This window comes from Impatiens glandulifera, chromosome 1 (assembly GCF_907164915.1).
Source record: "Impatiens glandulifera chromosome 1, dImpGla2.1, whole genome shotgun sequence".
In the NCBI taxonomy this organism is placed as follows: Eukaryota; Viridiplantae; Streptophyta; class Magnoliopsida; order Ericales; family Balsaminaceae; genus Impatiens; species Impatiens glandulifera.
The window spans coordinates 81,491,234-81,513,698 of record NC_061862.1 but is presented as its reverse complement, the minus strand read 5'-3'; the positions used below and the strand labels follow the sequence as shown (position 1 = coordinate 81,513,698).

General features: G+C 32.8%; 1 protein-coding gene across 1 annotated transcript; it reads left to right on the top strand.

Annotated features, from left to right (window-relative positions):
- Positions 1-9,494: 9,494 nt before the first annotated feature.
- LOC124934094 lies at positions 9,495-22,465 on the top strand. The gene is made up of 4 exons (XM_047474570.1): positions 9,495-9,849; positions 9,943-10,183; positions 10,279-10,583; positions 22,221-22,465. Exons 1-4 carry the CDS (start codon positions 9,495-9,497, stop codon positions 22,463-22,465), a joined length of 1,146 nt encoding a protein of 381 aa, XP_047330526.1.

Sequence of the window (22,465 nt, the reverse complement as noted above, 5' to 3'; positions counted from 1 at the left end):
GATTTATTTCCGGGTTCATGAGAAGCAAATGAGTGAAGCTTCATTCGCTTCACTCCGTTTTACAATCACGGGCTGAGAAGCACAACTCCATTTTACATGGGTTTTCCAATGTAAAATTGAATGAAGCGAGGCGTTGTTTAACGAAGCTTGTTTCATTTGACTCCGTAAATAAAACACATTAATTATTTTATATTCTATATAATTATATATTTAATATAATTATAATATAAAAACATATTTATAATTTTATTTATGATGTATTTAAATTAAGAGGAGTGATAGAGAGAGAATTTAGTGAGGGAATGACTTTGTTTGAAAAATGTAAAAGTGAGAAAAGAGAGAAATTATTTGATTTTTTCAGCGAATAAGATTATGTCAAGTTATTTCCTCACCAAATTCTCTCACCTAATCATTTCTCTTAAATTAATTTGTATTATTTTTGTTATAATTTATATAATTATATATATACAAATATAAAAACATAATTACTTTGTGAGATAATTAAATTATTTTTTTATTAATTATTAATTATTTTATTTGTGATATAACATACTAATTATTTTATAATTTATATAATTATATATTTATTTGTAATATATTTAAATTAATTTATAAAAATCATTTCATTATATATATAATTATATATTAAATATAAATATATATATATAACAACATATCTTTAAATTTATATGTAAGATATTTAAATTAATTTGTTTTAATTATTTTATAATTTATATAATTATATATTAACACATTAATGTAAAACTATAAAAACATTTATGTCTTATACTAAATAATTAAAAAGGGTGAAACAAGCGCTAACCAGTGAAGCAAACTTCACTAGGTATTTATAGGGTTTATATGAGTGAAATAAGCGCTACCTAGTGAAGAGTGAAACAAACGCTACGTAATGAAGTTTTTTCTTCACTACGTTTTTACAGCGCGCATATGAGTGAAATAAACACTACCTAGTGATGCTTGCTTCATTTCTATTTACATAGCTAATAAGAGTGAAACAAACGCTACCTAGTGATGCTTGCTTCATTTCTATTTATAACACTAAAATAATAAATAATTTAAATAAATAGAAATTTTATGCTACACTCCCATTATTACTTTCTCTCTCATCGATTTTCAAACCCTAGCACGAATCTTCTCCACTACAATCTTCTCGCAAAAATGGAATTTGATGGGGGTGGCGTCGAATGTTCTTTGTGGTATTGGGATGATGTTAATGCAACATTGGATCCTTAAAATGTGTAGCGATTTGTTGTTGTGCATATGCAATTTCTCTATTAGAAATCGTCCGTCGAGTTTTTGTCTTCTTTTTGTAGATCAGGGTTAACCAGATCTGCAAGAGAGTGTTCATCTTTTGTTTTTTTATTTTAATCGTCTTCTCAAAGTGTTTGGATGAAGCTGTCTGTTAATCAGGTTAAACCCTAAATGATCTTTACGTATTTCTTAACAGGTACAATGTCGACTTTATTTAACAAATATTGCGATAAAAATACTTCATATCATTCATTATTCATCAACATTATTACTACGGATAACGAATAATAATATATTTGGACCCTTGGATCAGTGGCGGACCCAGAAATGTTTTCTCGGGGGGGCCAAATATATAGTAACGTAGCATTTTTTTGTGATCAATTAAATACATTTTCTAATTAAAATTTTACTCGATAATTACATAAAAATACTAACAAACACAATTACAAAATACTAATAAACACAATCACTAAATTATTCTTGTTCATGAGTCGGTTCAAAAGAAGACAAATTTATTTTACGAGATTCTATTTGTTGAAAATATTACAATATTTGGCTCATTTTTAATTGTTGAGAAAATATATTTCTCAACATATAAAACTAAACTATCATTCATCTATTCATCCCCGATTTCGATTACGCAAATCAGTCTTCACGGTCTTCATTGCAGAAAAAAACTCTTTCAACGGATACAGTTGCAACTGATAAAACTAAAACCAACTCTATCAATCGATAAACCAATGGAAAGACTATATGTTTTTCTGTTGCAATCAATTTTTGAGCAAGAATTCCCAAGTCTTCAATTTAAGAAAATTGAGGATCATCCCGCAAATTAAATAAGTAAGCCCGAAGTTGTTGTTCCAAAAATAAATAATCACTACCGATGAAATTTTTGGGATAAAGTTTGGCAAGACGAATGAGTTTACGAATATCAAATTGGGAGAATGAATTTCTGGGAGGAAGACATGATATGCAGCCAAATAATTCTGTATTAAATTCTGAAAAACGATTATTCATTTATTGCATAATCAAGTCAACAACCTAACATTAAATAATAAATAATTACTATTAATAAATAATAACTATTAATAGATAAGAAATAATTTTTATTATACCTGACAAAAGATTTCCACACGATATGATGAAGATTAGTGATGAGTTCCCCTTTTCTTCTCCGCCTATCATTGCTATCAATTATCATATGCTTATTCATATCAAATATTAAGATCGAATGTAATTGACAAAAACTGTTAACTTGGTCCAAAATATCATGTCATCCATCTTCTCTAAATTTTTATAATTGATTTTTCGAACTCGAAATCAATGACATGGCTTGAACTATATTTTGCTCTCCTCTTTGTAGGCAAAGTGACAACTCACTTGTAATTCCCAATAAATTTTTCATCAAATGCAACACAAAAACAAATTCATAAAAAATTAACTATATAAAAAAAATATGAAAATCTAATTTAATAGATTTAAGCCTAACTATTTTAATTTATATTTTCTTATAAATTTTTAAAATTATTATTATATGTTAAAATAAATTAAAGGTGAGGCCAGGGTTTGATCACCTGACCTCATCTACAGAGTTCAGTTACCAAACCAACTGGACTAAGAGATACTTGTCAAATATATATATAAAAAATAATTTATCTTAAGGTTGGGGGAGGCCCGGGCCCCCCAAGGCCCCCCTTGTAGGTCCGCCACTGCCTTGGATCCCTTGAAGCGTGTAGCTAATTGCTGTTGGATATCTACGATTTCTCCGATACAAATTATCCGTCAGGTTTTTGTTTTCTTTCTACAAATTTGTTTACAATATAAAACGGATTTCGGTATGTTCGTTTGAATAGCCAAGTGCGATTTCAGCTAAGTGTAATAATGTTTTTCTCATTTTTTTGTGTCAAGTAGTTATAATTTATAATTGCTAATTGATCGTCTACATCTTAATTTCAGGTTCCACCAACACTCAAATTTGTATTGGACTGTAAAATATTGGATTATTTGATGGAAATAGATTTGATTTTACAGGTTAATGTTGTCCTATATTTTGATTACCTAATTTTTTCCAATGGAGTTATTAAGGGATAACTCATAAACTTGTTTTGTTTCTGCTTGTGCAAATTATTGGTTGGTGAAATATCTATGACAGGAGCAACATTTAAAGCAAATGAATTCGTTCAATCTACAGTTGAAAGTCTAACTGTAAGTTGATCAAACAATTTTCACGAGATTGGAGTATACAAATTTCGTTCATTGGTAACCTAATACTTTTATTTTTTTGTTCTTGCAAAGATGGAAGAGATGATGGCCTTGTGTAACATGGTTGTTGAAGCTAGAGGTAAAAACGGAGTTGTATCTGTTAATTCAACCATGCATGAGTACCTTATGGTTAGTTATTTTATATGGATGTTTTCGGTTATTTGCTGGAAAAAAATGCTCCTTTAGTGGTATGTTACAACAATTCTGTCAAAATATGCAAACCAAAAAAACTCAATACACTAAACTTTATTGAATTTGGGTTTGTGTTGACTAAGTCATCTAATTAGGATAGGACTTTTGTGTCGTATGAAGCAGTTTACAATGATGATCAAGCTATGTAATCAACCCCCTTGTGGCCACAATTTAAAGAACGTGCACATTCTCATATTCAACAAGAATCGCATCGGAATCAAGATCGTTTGTATGTCTAGCACATTCGGCACGTTAGACACAGTCAGCACAGTCGCACAATTCAATTGATTTGGTAGTTAGTTATGGGAAATGTGATCGGAGTAAAGATCGTCAGAATGTCTAGCACATTCGGCACGACCAGCACATCTGACACGTTCGACACATCGGAGAAAATCCTCCTACACCCTGCCTCATGTAGTTTGCTGTGATAGTCTTTGTCTTGTCCTGGTGCATGTGTGGTCTAATCCTTTGGTATTGTGTAGGTGCAGGTACAAATCTTTAGGGTGCAGGTCAGTAGTCCGACTACCCTTCCTAAAGACGCAGATCTCGTTTGTTGCAGCTGATCGAGTTGCGTTTCAAGTATTGGTGTCTTGGTGCAAGTGTTGGATCAGTCCCTCGTTGAATAGGTGCAGGCGTAGTTCATCCCTGATGTATGTTGTTTGCTGCAGGTTACAGGTTGTGCGGCTACTGTGTATTGTGCAGGTCATAGGCCTTGCTGGTGTACTCGTAGTTCATTCCTACTGTTTGTGGTCGGTTGAAGGTGTTGATTCTTCATCTTCTTGTGGAAGCGCCTATTATTGTATTTTGTGAGACTGTGCAGATGCAATTACTAGTTCTTGTGCGGTTTGTAGGTCGTGCATTTGCTGGTATTGTGCAGGCCACAGACTTTCTGGTATAGGTGCAAGTGTACTAGTAGTCTGATTTTAGCTGCAGTTTGCGGTCAGTTGCCTTAATATGGTTGAAGATTGCAGTCGTAGCCTTCCTTATATTAGACCCTTTTTCATTTTGTAAATTGAAAAATGCAATCTTTTAGCATAATTGTAGAATTGCCAACATGGAAATGTGTTTTTAAAAAAAAACATTTTGTCTATAAGAAGCTCAATTAGTGACTTTTTATAGAACATTGTGAAACGCTTGAATGAATACACAAGAAGAATAAACTAATAATCTCATCAATCACAAAATCATTCAAATTAACGTCTTATTGAAATCTCATCTAGATCTCTCAGTGCCTGAGGAGACCGAAAAGAGACACAGACTAGAATGAAAATAAACACAAACAAGGGTATCCGTCAGCTCTTGATGCTCCTCAAAAGTTCATAAACTTATTATTGAATTGAATGTTCCATTTGTTTCATAGATGTTCCCCAATGCTTCTTCGAATACATTATTGCAAGAACTCTTCACCCACTCCTCCATCAGCTCCACTTGTTTGACTTCTTTCAATAGCATACATGCATTTACTTGGTTAAATAGACAACAACAACATTATGAGTTCCTGAATTAAATATGAAGAAGAAGAAGAAGAATTCTCACATGTCCGACAAGGTTATGATTGTGATCGAAATGTAAGAATTCTCTTGTTTTGGTTATACAATGAAAAAGAAAGAATTAGACCCAAAAACTAAAATATAAACGGATTTGCAATTAAACAGTAAAAGACATGTTTCTTTATTCATCAAAGCGAACTGGAATTCTTCTAAGACATATTTTTCTAAAACAAAAAATAAAATAAACCAGGCATTTGCTTCACTGTTGTCTTGTTTGTTGCTATCAACAAAATGATGTACAACCATTCATCTATAAGAAAAAACTGATCAGTAACTGCCCCAACCTCTTCTTCCACCCCACTACTGTTTTTGTTCAAATTCACCATTTCTTCTTCCTCTATTATTACTGTTATCCTGCTTCTCCAAAGCCTTCATCATCCTCTCCTCCTTCATGTTTGCAAACCGTGAATATAGTGTTTGAGGCCTCTACTTTCCAAAATACATTCACTTCTGCCTTCAGTGGTTACTGTTGTAATATATATAAACAAGAAAAAATAAATCTAACGAATGATTACATGGAAATTACAACTTAATTTTAATTCTCTAGTTTACAACAGTGAGACAAACCTTCACCGAGAAGCTTCCATTTCCAATGTTCTTCTGAACTAGTAAAACTCCAAATATGAAAACAGAGAAATAACAAAAGGATTGTAAACATAACATGAATGAATATATGAGTCAATAATACCTTGACTTATTCGTATTATTATTAACAACTCTACTTCTATTATAGGCTCTACCACGTACAAGCATATAAGTGATGACTGCATTTCTAGCAGTTTCAGTTGCCTAAGGAAATTTGTTACCTTGAAAATTCGATCTCCTTTGGGCAGAAGTTCCCTGCCATGAAATGAAAAGGCTTTCAAAATGCAGAATAGTGACAAATATCAAATATGTCATACCAATTATTTAAAGAAACCATCAAACACGAGTAAATTTGTTAAACCTACAAATAATTGTCTTGAGGAGTCTAATTTGAAGTCTTTTGGTTTCTATTCTGCAAATGAATAAGAATACAAATTAAGTAGCTAAAGACAACAACGAACCTTTTAAGTTTACATAGAAATAATTAACCAAAATTCGTTGGTTCTTAACTTTAGGTGGACCTTATTTTGACATTTTGATGACATCCTCTAAGAACACATAATATAAAAAACACCAAATAAGTAATCTGTGAAATTGATAATGAATTGACAGAGATTGTAATAGTTTGTTCATCTAATGACATGTCCATTTTTGTTTCTATCATAGCTATTGCTTCATTTATTAGAGGTTTAATTGACATCTGAAAAAGAAAATCAAGTTAAAGAACCAATCAAATAAGCAGACAACACTTCAACCCCAAATTCATCAATAAATGCAAACATTATCATAACTAGAGACATTCAACCGTTCAATGAACAAAAATAGTGTACACAGTTTCACTGCTATAAAATCAACTATATATAAAACCGTAGATTGAAATTCATCAGGCTTAATCGAGAGTAGTAGAGGGAACATCCCATTAAAGATTGTTGTAGCATGCCATTCTTGTTCATGTATTCTTTGAATCCTCTCTCTCTCTCTTTATATATATATATATATATATATATATATATATATATATATATATATATATATATATATATTAAAAACAATATAATCAAAGATTAGTCGAAGAGAATTCAAAATTTTCATCATTCAAGATATTGTTAACTTTATATGCAACTTTACTTATGTATTCATTCAAAGTTTTGACCTCTATTGCTACATCCACCATTCAATACCGAAAAGAAATACAAAAACAATTATTTAATAACCTATTATAATGTTTTGTTATTATCAAAGAGACGAAGTAGAAAATTTTGCATCTCTGTAAAGAGATTTGATATACCTAAAGTATATTATTATTGATAATAGATATCTAATAAAAATGACTGACGACATGCAGAATGATCTTATATTACATATGCCACTGAGAATCGCAGTAGAACAAATAACAAACATTCATTATACCCTTCGATCCCACGTATCTCACAACACATATAATCATTCTTCTGCCCGTGAGAAAAGTAAATAAATTTCTGAGTTATAGAGTAATAATGTTGATGAATAATGAATAATATGAAGTATTTTGTTGCAATAATTGTTAAAGAAGGCCGACATTGTACTTGTTAAGAAATACGAGAAGATCGTTTAGAATTTTACCTAGTTAACAGACGGCTTCATCCGGATACTTTGAGAAGATGATTAAAAACAGAAAATAAGATGAACACTCTCTTGCAGATCTGGTTAACCCGAATCTACAAAAAGAAGACAAAAATTCGATGGACGATTTCTAACAAATAAATCACAGATGTATAACAATAAATCGCTACACACTTTAAGAGATCCAATGTTACATTGACATCATCCCAAAGACCACAAATAACCTTCGAAGCCACCTCCATTAAATGCTATTTTTGCGAGAAGATTGTAGCGCAGAAGATTCGAGCTAGAGTTTGAAAAATTGATGAGAGAGAAAGTAAATAGTGAGAGTGCAGCAGAAAAAATTCTATTATTTAAATTATTATTTCAGTAAACCTAACTTCACTTTTAATAACAATGTAAATAAAAGTGAAGCAACTACAAATGAATGATTGATTTATGTAAATACATAGTGGAGTTTTCTTCATTAGGTAGCGCTTGCTTTACTCCAATCAGCGCGGTAAATACTTAGTAAAGCAAGCCTCATAAGGTATCGCTTGTTTCACTCTTTTGAGTCATGTAAATACCTAATGAAGCAAGCCTAATCAAATATCGCTTGTTTCACTCATTTGAACCCTGTAAATACCTAGTGAAGCAAGTCTCACCAGATAGCGCTTGTTTATTTTTTTAATTCTCTTGTAGGGCTTAAATGAAGGTATAAATGCTTCTACATGAACGTATAAATATTTTTACATAAATGTGTTATTGGTTTTACATGAACGTTTATATATATTTAATATATAATTATATAAAATATAAATAAATTTATTTAAATATCTTAAAAATAAAATTTTAAATATTTTGGTTTACAAATTTATTTAAATATATTACAGAAATTTTTGAATATGTTGTTATATACTAGGATGCATGAGTGCTTCGTTTCTGTAGCGCACTGCGCACCGGGTGCTTCGGAGGTGCGGGGGTGTGGGGGTGAAGCTGGGAGTGCGTACGGGGTGCGCCACGTGGCGTATCCAGAATCGAAGGTGAGGGGTGCGGGGGTGCGGGAATGGCATATTCAGTAAATATGAGTTCCAAAATATTAAAAAAACCCAAATTAAAAAAAAAAACCCAAATATTAAATATGACTATGAGCCCCCCCCCCCCCCAAATTAAAAAACCTAATCTCTACGATGCTTCTCTCTCGGCTGCATGTCTTCCACTACCATTCTTCCACTATCAGGTTAGTTCTTCTTCTTCTGTGTGTGAGAGAGAGATTATAGCACATGGAATCAATGGCTTCCTCTAACTCAGCTTCAAGTAGGACAACCACTCTAAGGCAACAAAGTTCAGTAGATAAGGACCCGTTGTGGAAATATGTGACAAAATTAGTGAAAATGAAATAGAGAGGTGGAAATACGAAAATTAAATGCAACTTCTGTAATTTGGAATTTACGGGTTCGTATTCAAGGGTTAAAGCACACCTGTTGCAGATCAAAGGAGAAGGAGTTTTAGTGTGTCTCAGAGTCACTACTGATATTTTGTTGCAACTCCCACCATTGAGTTATGCTTCATCAGATTCTTCCTGGGGAGGAGCTGAAATGCTGCCAAAACAAGGTTCCAAAAGAAGAGTAGTTGACAAGAACAGTCCTATAAATAAAGCTTTTAATTAGGAGGTGAGAGCACAAGTGGATGGCGAAATTGCAAGAGCATTTTATTCAGGGGGGTTACCTTTCCATTTTGCTAGAAATCCCCACTACATCAAGTCGTATACACTTGCTGCCAACAGCAACATTCCGAGCTATGTTTCTCCTTGTTATAATGCACTACGAACTACGTTATTAGAAAAGGAGAAGGCATATATTGAAAGATTATTGGAACCAATCAAGACGACTAGGAATGAGAAAGGGGTGACCATAGTATCAGATGGTTGGACTGACAGTCAGAGAAGACCGATGATTAATTTCATGGCTGTTACTGAGAGTGGCCCTATGTTTTTGAAGGCAGTGAACTGTGAGGAATTTCTATATATCCAGCTTAATTAAAGAAGTTATAATGCAAGTAGGACCACAAAATGTAGTTCAAGTTATCACGGACAATGCACCCGTTTGCAAGGCAGCAAGTATGCTCATTAATTTGGCTTTGAAGAATATATGTGCTGCTAAGAATATCGAGTCTAATGAGGATGTATATGTTGAGTGTCACTGGATTACAGAGGTTGGAGACAAAGCACTAATGATTAAGAATTATATTCTTAATCATAATATGGTTTTAACAATGTTTAATCAATTTGCTCCTTTAAAACTTATTTCTATTGCTCAAACGAGATTTGCTTCGATACTTGTCATGCTCAAAAGATTTAAATTAGTGAAACGAGCACTTGAATCAATGGTTCTTTGTAATGAGTGGAGTACTTACCGAGAATGTGATCCCTCAAAAGCTCAAACTATTAGGAGCATGGTGCTTGATGATTTATGGTGAGATAAACTTGATTATATTATAGAATTCACTGCTCCTATTTATGATATGCTTCGTTTTGCGGATACCGATAGACCTTCACTTCATTTGATATATGATATGTGGGATGATATGATAGAGAAGGTAAAAAATATCATATATAGGCATGAAGAGAAAGAGCTCACGGAGGGTTCTGAATTTTATGATGTAGTCTATGCAATACTAACAGATAGATGGACTAAAAGCTCTTCACCGCTTCATTGCTTTGCTCATTCACTAAATCCGAGGTGAACTTTTATTTTATTATATAATACCATACTTCTTAAGATCATTTTTGTCATCTTTGAGCTTTAATTTAATTTATTTACTTGTTTTTGTTTAGGTATTATAGTGACACATGGCTTAGTGCCTCTCCAAATCGTATTCCTCCTCATCTTAATATTAAGCTATCGGAAGAAAGAAATAAGTGCCTCAAACGATACTTTCCATCAAGTGAAGCAAGAACAGCGGTAAATATTGAATTTGCTCGCTTTTCGGGGCAAATGGATATTTTTGGTTGTCCCGATTCCGTGGAAGAAAGAGGCATTATGGAACCACGAATGTGGTGGATTGTTCGTGGAGCTTTAGCACCAAATCTCCAAAAAATAGCTTTGAAACTATTATGCCAGCCTTGTTCTTCTTCTTGTTGTGAGCGAAATTGGAGCACATATTCCTTTATTCACTCAATTCGAAGGAATAAGATACTACCAAAACGAGCGAAAAATTTAGTTTTTGTGCACAACAATCTTAAGCTTCTTTCAAGAACGAATGAACATTACAAGCAAGGGCAATCAAGGTTGTGGATGTAGGAGGTGACCGATTTGATCCGCTTGATGGTGCCGAAGAACTTGAAATATCTAGTCTTTCACTAGATGAGCCGGAGTTTGAAGCAATGTTTTTACAAGATGATTAAGACTGTTGGCAATATGGAAGTCAGATTGTAACTTTGTGTACTTGTAATTTATATAATTATATTTTATATGACGTATTCCCGCACCCAAATCCTTGTTTTTTAAATTTTGCCGAATCGGCGTATCCCCGCACTGCGCACCCGCACTCACGCACCCGTATCCGTGCTTCCTAGGTTATATATATATATATAATATAAAATAATTAAAATAAATTCATTTAAATATCTTACAAATAAATTTTAAAATATTTTGTTTTATAATATATATATATATATATATATTATAATATATATATATATATATTATATAAATATACAAATTATAAAATAATTCATACAAATTAATTTTAATATATCACATAAATTTATAAATATGTTGTTATATATATATATATATATATAATATTGTTAAATCAAAGTATTAATTATAAGTGTATAAATAAATAACTGAATTGTGTTAAATTAATTTTGTGCAGATTAAAAAAAAAACGGAAAGGAAAGTTGTCTGATAGTTGTCTGAAATTTGGCATTTGATCAAACTTCGGTTTCTGCAAAAAGGCGCTTCCGGTTTTATCTCCAAATCTATACTAAGTTCGGTTTTATATAAAAGACACGTCCGATATTTTATGAGATCGGTTTTATAAAAGATGCGTCCGGTATTTTATAAGATCGGTATTTATAAAAGACGCGTCTAGTATTTTATAAGATTGGTTTTTTATTGGAGCGCATCTGGTATTATATGAGTTCGTTATTTTGTAACTTCGGTTTTATATAAATGCGCGTCCAGTAGTTTGTGAGCTTTTGGTTTTTACATAAAACTAGTATTTTACAGAAGCGTCCGGTAGTTTATTCAGATCGGTTTCTGGATAAACGCTTCCGATTTTATCTCACTCTCGGCTTTATATTCAAGCCTTCCGATATTTTACCAGTTCGGTATTATATTAGGACGTTTCCGATATTTTACCACTTCGGTCCTACACAAGTTGCTTCCAGTATTTTCCAAGTTCGGTATTTTGGGTAAACGCTTTCATGTACCTGATCAATCATAGCTCCCAATTAAGCATTCGTTATGGGCAATCTGACACGGTAGTAAAATCAGACCTATAAAAGACTAATATGAACCAAGACAAGTCAAACCCACTAAGTTGTACGTTTCTTGTACATCGCAATCCCATTATTGGATATTTTAGCTTACTATCATTCAAGTACAGACAAGATCAAAGAGGATCTTCTCTGATGTATTTTCCTGGAACTCAGTCAATCAAATTAGGACAAGTGTCCTTTGAAAGAAAATGTGTCCGTTATATGTCTGTTGCAGCCTGCCTACTTAACAAGATAGAGGACAATGTGCTTCACAAAGGTTTTTTTATCACAACTTTTGAACAACCTTAGCATACAATTTACCAATCTTTTGTACATTGTTCCTCACTACTTTTGAACTATCAATTGCTTCTACAACCGCTTTACTAGTTAAACACTGATTTTCTCACTACTCTCTCAAGCTCTTAAATTCCTAAAAGCTTACAAGTTTGCTAGAGCATTAAAGTTGTATTACATATTATTTATTTTGTGTGAGTCTTCAGTATTGTAAGTTGACAGAATTTGTTTCTGTTCAACAGAGTATTATGTGATAGGAGTTCGGAAATAGGTAGTGTCTAAGTCATGGTTGTCCGACTGGATTTTTACAAGTGTTGTATTCAAACTAAATCTTCTAATGAATATCCTTCTCAAGGTTGAGAAGAAGGGTGACGTAGGATCTTTTTCTCCGAACATCCATAAAATATCTTGTCTCTTGTGTTCCTTTCTTACAATATTATTCACTTGTTGCTTCAAGTCTAAACAAACATTTCTACATTTGAACTCAGTTCGAGAGTTTGTGACGACTTGCGAAGAATACAAACGAATATTAACTTCTAACAAGGTTAATATCAAACCGAATTGTGTAAGAGTTCAACATAGTTAAACCTCCGTCTCTATTGTTGTACCCGATCCTAACAAATATAATTATGTGCATTGTAAAATAATTAATTTATTGTTTAGTAGCTTTACATGAAGATATAAATGATTTTAAAGAAGGAATAAATGGTTTTACATGAATTAGTAAGTGAATTTACATGTAAATTAAATGCATTATATATTTATAGTGAGTAATGGAGTGAAGTGAAGCAAAGTTCACCAAATAACGTTTCCTAATGTAAAATATTTCCTTCATTCCTTTGTGTTGTACTTCTCAAACTTGATTTTACATGAATGAAGTGGACCCATAATTATATTATGGGTTTCGGATCTCTCTTCATTTCAACCCAAAGTTTGATTTAATAATAAAATAATAATAATTATGATTGGTCCAGAACAGTGAAATAGAGAATTTGATAGAAGATCTTATCTGTTTTTCTTCGTTCGAAAATATCTTATCTTCTTCCACTCTGTCCCAGAGAGAGGCGGCGTCAGAGAGAGAGCGACGGCGTCAGAGTGAGAATTGCGGCGTCGGATTCAATGGAGAAAGGGAGGAGAGAGGAGACGGAGGGTTCCCCATATTTTGTTATATTTAATACTCCCACTAACACCGTTAAGTTAAAGTTAAAATATTTGTTATCTTATTTCATTTATTTAATATATTAATTTTAAACGTCATTAAACTTTATATAATTATAATTTAATTCATTATCCAATAACCTCATCTCCACCGTCTTTCTCTATAACATCTCCTCGGACACTCTTTGTCCTCCCCACCGCCCGACGACCGCTTCTTCCACCTCCCCTCCTCCACCGGCTACTTTACCATCTCCTGCGATTTCCGTTATTAGGTTTTGTATTCATTATTATCCTCTCGATAATTCAGCCTTCAACGTGTCTCAAGCTTAGCACAGTCGGATCAACCTGCATAACTCAGTCGATGTGCGTTAGATCGAATGTAAGAAACAACAAAAAAAAAGTGACAAAATCAGACACGGAGAATCCCAATATCGTGTCTTTAACTTGTAGAAAGTAAGATTCACTTACATGGTTCATTTACCTAAAAAAAGAACTTCATAGAAAAAGATAAGGAAGTCCAAACTTGATTGAAGGTAAGGAGGAGGAGAGTTCTTGGATTTTGTTTCTCCTCTTCTACAAGGAGCAAAAGAAAATAGTTGTTTTGGGGAGACGGAGAATATATATATTTCAACCTAATGATGGATGTAATTTGTTAGAGGTTATAACAGTTGAATAGATGAAAAATACAGAATTCATGATTACATAACACCTGGTGGTGGTGAAAAGCATGCCGGCACAGAAGCAGTCAATGCAAAGCAAAAAAAGCTCATTCTCTCGGTATCAGATGCATAGTTTTTTATATAATTTTCTCTCCTCCTCCTTTGTAATAGCTGTAACATATTTTAATAATTCTCTAATCCACGTACGCTCTCCTGGTTTGATATGGATATCGGATTATCCTATTATAATAAAGAAGAGCTGGAGCCATGTTTGATGTATTTAACAGAATCAAATTCAAAAGTGAAGAAGATGACTAGTAGAGATCGTGGAAGAAGCAAAATTAGATAGGACAAAAAATATTTTTTTCCCTTTTTTCTCACTTGTAATTTGGAGTATAGTGGATTCGATTGGGACATAAGAGAGAATTGGAGATGTAGGGGGAGGAGTAGTCGGGGCCGGTGGAGGTGATTGAGGAGACGGGGGTTGAAAGCTTTTGAAATGTTGAATTTGATAAAATAAAAATTATAAGAAAGTTAATGACCTATAAAATAAATATATTAAATAAATAAAATAAGATAATAAATATTTTAACAGAATCTTACCTAAACTAACGGTAGTTAGTTTGAGTATTAAATATAACAAAATATCTAAAGTAGAATTCTCAAAACAAAATAAAATTAAGAGAGTCCTATATTTGACAAAAACTTTCAACTATAGTTCTAAATTTATCATTTATTCCAATAAAAAATAGAGTAATGATTGAGTGAGCGACGTTAGGACAACTACTCCACACTGACCTCTCACCTAGCATTCGTGTGTAAAAAATAAGCCATAATAGAAAAATAAATAAAATTTATCATGAAAAAAGTTAGAGAGAGAAACCATATTCGGACGGAATGGTCCCAAACATGCCTTTCTCTCTCTAATTTTGTACATGATATTTTGTTTCCTTGTGGCTTGTTTTTTCACATGTCTGTCACGTGGGAGTCGTTGCCTTTAGCGTCGCTCTCCCTATCATTATTCTAAATAATATTATATTTAGGAGAACTTTATATAATTTGATTGGTAATTTGATCAAAGATTTAATGTTTGATGAGTTTTTTTTTTTAACTATTTTTCATCACACTTAATGAATGTCAATTTATATGATTGGTCTGCATGCAATTTATATGATTGGTCTGCATGCATTATATTTTTGTTTTAGATGTTTTTTAAACTTTATATACTGATAAATAAAAATATACGTAAACATTAAATTTGAATTTAAATTAATTTTTATAAATTTTAAATAATTTAAAAATTCGAATAATATTCTGTTTATATCCTTGTCCACCCGTGAAAATGCAAGGACCAATTTCGGGTCCAAATAGTGACTAAAGAGAAGGAAACACATATTTTGATTATGAGATCTCAATAAAATTAAAGAATAGCATCTTGTAAAAAATAAAATTACAAAATAAACACCAAATAGTGTTATTACTAATGATATTGATTAGATGTATAATTAGTTTAGTATAGTGGGAACTACATCTTGTAGTGATAATAATATGAGCCCAAGCTATGGTTTTAATAATTTGTAAGGATCTCATTAGAATTACATGCATGTGATATGGTAAAATATGAATCAAGAGATTTGGCCTCATAATTAATAATAAAATTATGGGTTTCATATATATGTAAAATATTTAAGTTCCAATAGCAATACTAAAATATTTTTTTCAAAAATATTCTTAAATAATATGATTTTTAAATTCCCTTTAAAATGCATTTATAATGAATGAACACAAGTTGGTTGTAATCATTTTTTTGGACTAGTTTAGAAATATTTTATTATTTTAAAGATGGAGAAACTCGATTATGTACTAGACATACTATTTTTCGATAAATTTATTGATGACTCAACTTAATGAATCAGTGGAATTCAATAAGCATAACTATACTAATATGTAGATTGATGTTTTTTTAGATGAATTGGGAGTTTTAGAAACATAATGAGCTTAATATATGCTTATACCATGATATTTCATCTCAAAAAAATATTTGTTTAACAATGAACAGATGAAATGTTCAAAGTCTTGTGGTTATTGTTCACCTCCGTACTACAAGAGCAATTGCTCATATATTGATATATTGATATATTGAAGATGATTCATATGTTGATATATTGAAGATGATTGGGTATGTTAATATAGTATATTGAATTCTTTTATCCATACCATACTTAATTGAAATTTTCGGTACATAAAAAATTATATAATATCGTACTAAAATTACGGTATACTAAAATATTGGTATGATACAAATAATATACCAATCATACCGAATATTTACGGTATATCGATCACTAGTAGAATAGAGGTCTTCTGTAACGACTCCTAGTAACGGCGCTCGAACGCCCTTACTAATATATTTTATCAGTAACGATTTTCGAAAGTCGTTACTAATATAAGTACATCTGTAACGACGATATAAACCGTTACAGATACGACATCCCTTTAACGTTTCAGTAAGGATATCAGTAACGGTTTTATACGAAAACCGTTACTAATAATGTATTTGTAACGGTTGAAGAAGAACCGTTACAGATACTGAACTGTCTCTTCTTTGTCTTTACTACTATCTGTAACGGTTATTTGTAAAATCGTTACAGATAAGACATAAGTTACCATTTGAGGAACGTATCATCAGTAACGGCTATCTCTCAACACCGTTACTAATAGAGTATTGGTAACGGTTATTAAGAAAACCGTTACAAATAGTGAACCGCCCTTTCGTTTTCTCTTCTAGTATCTGTAACGGTTATTGAGAAAACCGTTACAGATAAGGCTTAAATAAATGTTTTTTGGAGAAAGGCAACAGTAACGACTTTCTTTCAACGTCGTTACTAATATACTTTCTGTAATAGTTAATGATAAAGCCGTTACAGAAAGTGAACCGTCTTTTTACTTTTTCTCTTTAGTATCTGTAACGGTTTTGTCAATAACCGTTACAAATAGTCTGTAATAAACCCGCGGATAACTTCCCTCTTTCTTTCCTTTCTTTTCTTTCTTTTCTTTTCTTCCTCCGTGCTTTCTCCTCTTCTTTCCGATCATCTGTTTGAAGCCGGGCATTGAAATCGCCGCCCGTCTCCTCAAGTCGCCAACGCCGCCCATCTATTGAAATCGCCGTCGCCGCCAGGTAAGTTTTCTTTTCTCTCTTTTCTTCCACCCGCCGATCATCGAACTATTCAAGGATCGTCTTCTCTTTTCTTCGATTGAAGTCGCCGTCGCCGCCAGGTAAACTCTCTTCTCCCTCCGCCCTTTTTATTTTGGTTCTATTTTGATTGAAGTAATCTAGGTAGTATTAGGATAATCAGTTCTGTTTTGATTCTGTCCAAGATTGGTTTATGTTAGTCAATATTTGGTTTATGTTTTGATGGCTAATCTGCCTTATCTTCTGATATTATGTTAAAGTTTGATTTTGTCATAGAGTTGTTTATGTAAGTCATATTTGTAACTGTTATGTGAAGTCTGATTGTGAACATTGTTTGTGTTGGATGGATTGTGTTCATTGTTAGTTGTAATTTGGAACCTTTTTTTACTTCTTTTAGACAGGTTCATATCTCTTTTACTGAATTTATGATTGTTCTAAGGGTTTCAAAGTAACTTGTAAGTGGTTCTAGAATGCAAAGTTACTCTCATGTTTCTCTGAAACATTGAAAGGTCTGGCCTGAAATTTGTGAGAATATGATTTGTGTGATTTAGGCTAAGTGTTATTTAGTTCCATTGGTATCTGTTTTAGTTCCATTAGTATTTGTTTAGTTTTTTTTTGTAAACCTAGACATACTGGAGTTCTATTTGAAATGTTCAACAGCTACATTATGTTTAATTCACTAACTGTCACTTTTCTAGCCTTAATTGAGTTGAATATCTGTTTTGCATGTCTGAATTATGTTCAGAATTCTTGATTGTCATGGTATATATACAAATGATGCTTTAGATGCTAACATCACTTAGATGATTTTGATTTTGGTTTAGAGTTTGGGCTATGTATTTTCTGTCAACATAATCAAATTTTTAGTTTGCAGAAATTCTGAATTTCCCCGTTTAAACTGATGAATTCGTTATTCACTGTCGTTTGAACGGTATAATCAGGTATTCAATCATGTTACTTCTTATATATGTTGAACTGTTGAATCAGGTTTTCATTATCATTTTTTGTGTTTGAACTGTTGAATCAGGTTGCATTAATTTCAATTCTATCGGGGTTTGAATTTGCCATTGTCTTTGTTGCCGCGGATTGTAGTTTGCACTTCAAAATTCAGGTTAGTTCTTATTTACAATCAATGTTAGATTGTTAGATTGTTAGTAGATTATTGATGTTAGGTTAGTGAATAATTTGTATGTTAGGTTTACATAATATTGAATGCTAAGTTAGATTATTTTATGTTAGATTTAGGTAAATTATTTGAATGTTAGATTATTGGATTGGTAGATTAAGTTATATTATTTGTATGTTAGAGTATTGCATGCATGTTTGGATTATTAGATTAATTGTATGTTAGATTATTGGATTGGTAGATTAAGTTATATTATTTGTATGTTAGATTATTGCATGTTTGAATTATAGATTAATTGTATGTTAGATTATTGGATTGGTAGATTAAGTTAGATATTTTGTATGTTAGATTATTGCATGTTTGGATTAGTAAATGAATAAATGATTTGTATGTTTGATTATTGATGTTAGGTTGTTGGATTATTAATTTGTATGTTAGGTTAGATGGAAATCCCAGACAAAACATGAATGACTATACTTCGTACTGATCCTAAATATAGTGAGGGGGTTGACAAATTCATAGAATTTGCTGAAAGGTCTACGGGTAGATCATCGATTGCATGTCCTTGTGTAAGGTGTGCAAATCGAGTATATGAGAATAAGAGTGTGGTTAGATCTCATCTGATTGTATACGGAATAAGACAAAATTATGGTTTTTGGTATTTTCACGGTGAAAAGAGATCAATTGGACGTCAAATTGTAAATGTTGTTACCGAGAATATGGAGGAAGATGAATCAGATGATGAAATTGAAGATGAACCGATCAATGAACCACCAAATAACGAGACTAATATCATGGAAGACGAACCTGTTGAAGTTTGTGAGGATCATCTAATGGACGATATTATTGTTGAGGATCATCTAATGGAAAATATTATTGCTGATTTGTACCCTAATGTCAACAATGATAATGAACATCCGAGTGAAAATGAGTCTTTCGTTGATGATGCTACGTTTTACAAATTGTTGGACGATTCGAAGCTACCTTTGTATGAAGGTTTTCGCAATTCTAAAGCCTCAACTCTTCTTAAACTTTTTCACATAAAGAATGTAGGTCAGTGGACAAACACGTCATTTGATTTATTGTTGAGTTTATTGAAGGAGGAAATACTGCCAATTCATAATCAACTACCGAATTCGTATTATGAGTGCAAGAAATTCATTAAAGACATGGGCCTATCGTACGAAACAATTGACGCGTGTAAGAATGATTGCATGCTTTTTCGTAAAGAGGATAAAGATTTGCAGCAATGTAAAGTTTGTAGGCTTTCTAGGTGGAATGTCAATAAATCTAATAGTGCAATTCGAACGAAGGTGAATGGTAAGTATATACCCAATAAGTCGCTGCGCTATTTTCCATTAAAACCGAGGTTGCAAAGATTATACATGTGTTCCAAAACTGCTCCACGCATGACTTGGCATAAAGATAACAATCCCGAAGATGATGTGTTGAGGCATCCTGCTAATTCAATGACATGGAAGATCTTTGATAACTTGTACCCAAATTTCTCAACAAAACCTCGAAATGTGCGACTTGGTTTAGCAAGTGATGGTTTTCAACCTTTTGCTAGCGGAAAAACATCGTACAGCATTTGGCAAGTTATTCTCATCCCTTACAACGTCTCTCCTACCACATGTATGGACAAAAACAATTTTCTTCTTTCAATGCTCATTCCCGGACCAAAAAGTGTCGGTGATTGTATTGACGTATTTCTTGAGCCACTTATTGAAGAGTTGACGGAATTGTGGAATACCGGTGTGAAGACATACGATGCAAGCAAAAAACAATATTTTAATTTACGAGTAGCTCTTATGTGAACTATTAATGATTTCCCGGCATATGCAAATTTGTCTGGATGGAGTACAAAGGGGAAATTGGCATGTTCGTCTTGTAATAAGAACACCGCGTCTTTGAGGTTAACAAATTGCCAGAAGGAGTGTTATATGAATCATCGACGATTCCTCCCGTCTAATCATCGATGGCGCAAAGAGACCGATACGTTTGACGGGCATACTAAGCATAGAGGTCCTCCTGTACTATTATCGGGTTCTGAAATTCAATTGCAGGCGCGAGATCTAAAGGAAATTTGTTTGACAAAGTACTTGCCTAAGAAAACGAAAGTTATACATGAATCCTGAGGTGATAATTGGAATAAATTCAGTATATTCTTTCAATTGCCTTACTGGAAATCTTTGATGTTGAGACATAATTTGGATGTAATGCATATTGAGATGAATATATGTGATAGTTTGTTGGGAACTTTAATGAATTTCAAAGAAAAGACCAATGATGGAATTAAAGCAAGGAAATATTTGGTCATAATGAACATAAAACATTCTTTACATCCCGTTGAAATTGATGGTGTTCTTCGGTGTCCGCCGGCCCCTATGCATTGTCTTTAGAACACAAGAAACGTTTATGCCAGTTTTTGAAAGATATTAAAATGCCCGACGGTTTTTGTTCAAATATTGGGGCATGTGTAAACATGGAGGAGAAAAAAATTTCAGGATTGAAGAGTCACGATTGTCACATTCTATTACAATATATCCTTCCACTAGCTACACGTGGCCTACTTCCCGATGATGTGTACGATGCTGTGGTGAATTTAGCAAGGTTCTTTCGGTTGCTTTGCCAAAAAAGTTTACAACGTGGGCAATTGGAAACATTACATGACGACATTGTCTTGACACTTTGCAAATTGGAGAAGATCTTTCGACCTTCTTTTTTTGATATAATGGTGCACTTGCCAGTTCATTTAGCTTTTGAAGCTTGTCTTGGAGGGCCGGTTCAGTATCGATGGATGTATCCAGTTGAACAATACATGAGCACATTCAAGAAATACCTTAGGAATATGAACTTTCCAGAAGGTTCAATCAGCGAGAGTTACCTTTTGAATGAGAGTATGAGCATGTGTGTCCGATATTTGGACGATCAAGAGTCAGAAGATGAATCGATAAATACAAGTACAACATTCTCCATATTCATCGCTATGGAAGACTTATCTAATGGAACAGCCTACACATATCAATCGGGTGATCGTGAGCGTGCTCATTGGTACATCTAAAAAAATTGTCGCGAAGCTGAAGAATATTATAAGTAAGTCCATTAATTACATCTTATATAGGTATGATTTAAGTAATATTTTAATCTATCATTTGCGCAGCGATTTCGTTCAATCATGCCCTCCTAATATTTCCAATGAGGCTCGGGATAAACAATATGTTAGATATTTCCAAGAAAGAGTAAGTAATCGTCTCAAAATTTTCCTTTTTAGTATATGACAATTAGTTTAACAATAATTTCTAATTAATAGGTGGAGCAATTAACCGATCAATCCGATCGGACAACAAATCTTAAGATTTTAGGACGTGGGCCTACATTGTATGCAAAGAAATATAACTCGTGCAAAATAAATGGGTACAAGTTTAACACTGAAAAACATGACGAGAGCTTGACCACCCAAAATAACGGGGTTTTGGTTGTTGGTAATAATGGGGCCGAGACTATTAACTACTATGAAGTGATCAATGAAATCATAGAAGTGATATTCTTTTGTGGAAGACGAGTGATTCTCTTCAAATGCAAATGGTTTGATGTTTATCACAAAGATCGGGGCATTAAAGTTGATAAGTATGGTTATGTTAATATAAATATCAACAGGATTCTACAGACTCAATTAAATGAACCATTCATAATGGCAAACCAAGCACAACAAGTCTTTTACTCTACAGATATGGCATCAAGGCTTGAATGGAAAATTGTGACACCAATAAATCCCCGTTATTCTAATTAAGGTTGAATTATTTTCTATGAAGGGTTACTTGTAAATTTGTCTTATAAACATTACATTCAATATTTGCAGCTATCATGGAACCTAAAAGAATGCAAGGTAAGAGTTTAAGCAGCGCACTAAACGACCTTGTACAAAGGACCGAGGGACATTCAGAAGATCCTTTGCAATTGTGTAACTCTATCGAGGAAATTGATTTGGACCTTGATGATGTCATGAATGTTAATAGTGTACCAAACACTAACCCCGATGATGATGATGATGAGACACAACCCCCGTCTGGGGAGAAAGATGGAGGTACTTGTGTTTTTGCTTAA

Coding starts and splice junctions, on each gene's coding strand:
- LOC124934094 (XM_047474570.1), top strand. CDS start 9,495: ATGCAAGTAGGACCACAAAATGTAGTTCAAGTTATCACGGACAATGCA. Junction 10,184..10,278: donor GCTCATTCACTAAATCCGAG/GTGAACTTTTAT, acceptor GTTTTTGTTTAG/GTATTATAGTGACACATGGC. Junction 10,584..22,220: donor GCCTTGTTCTTCTTCTTGTT/GTGAGCGAAATT, acceptor CAATATTTGCAG/CTATCATGGAACCTAAAAGA.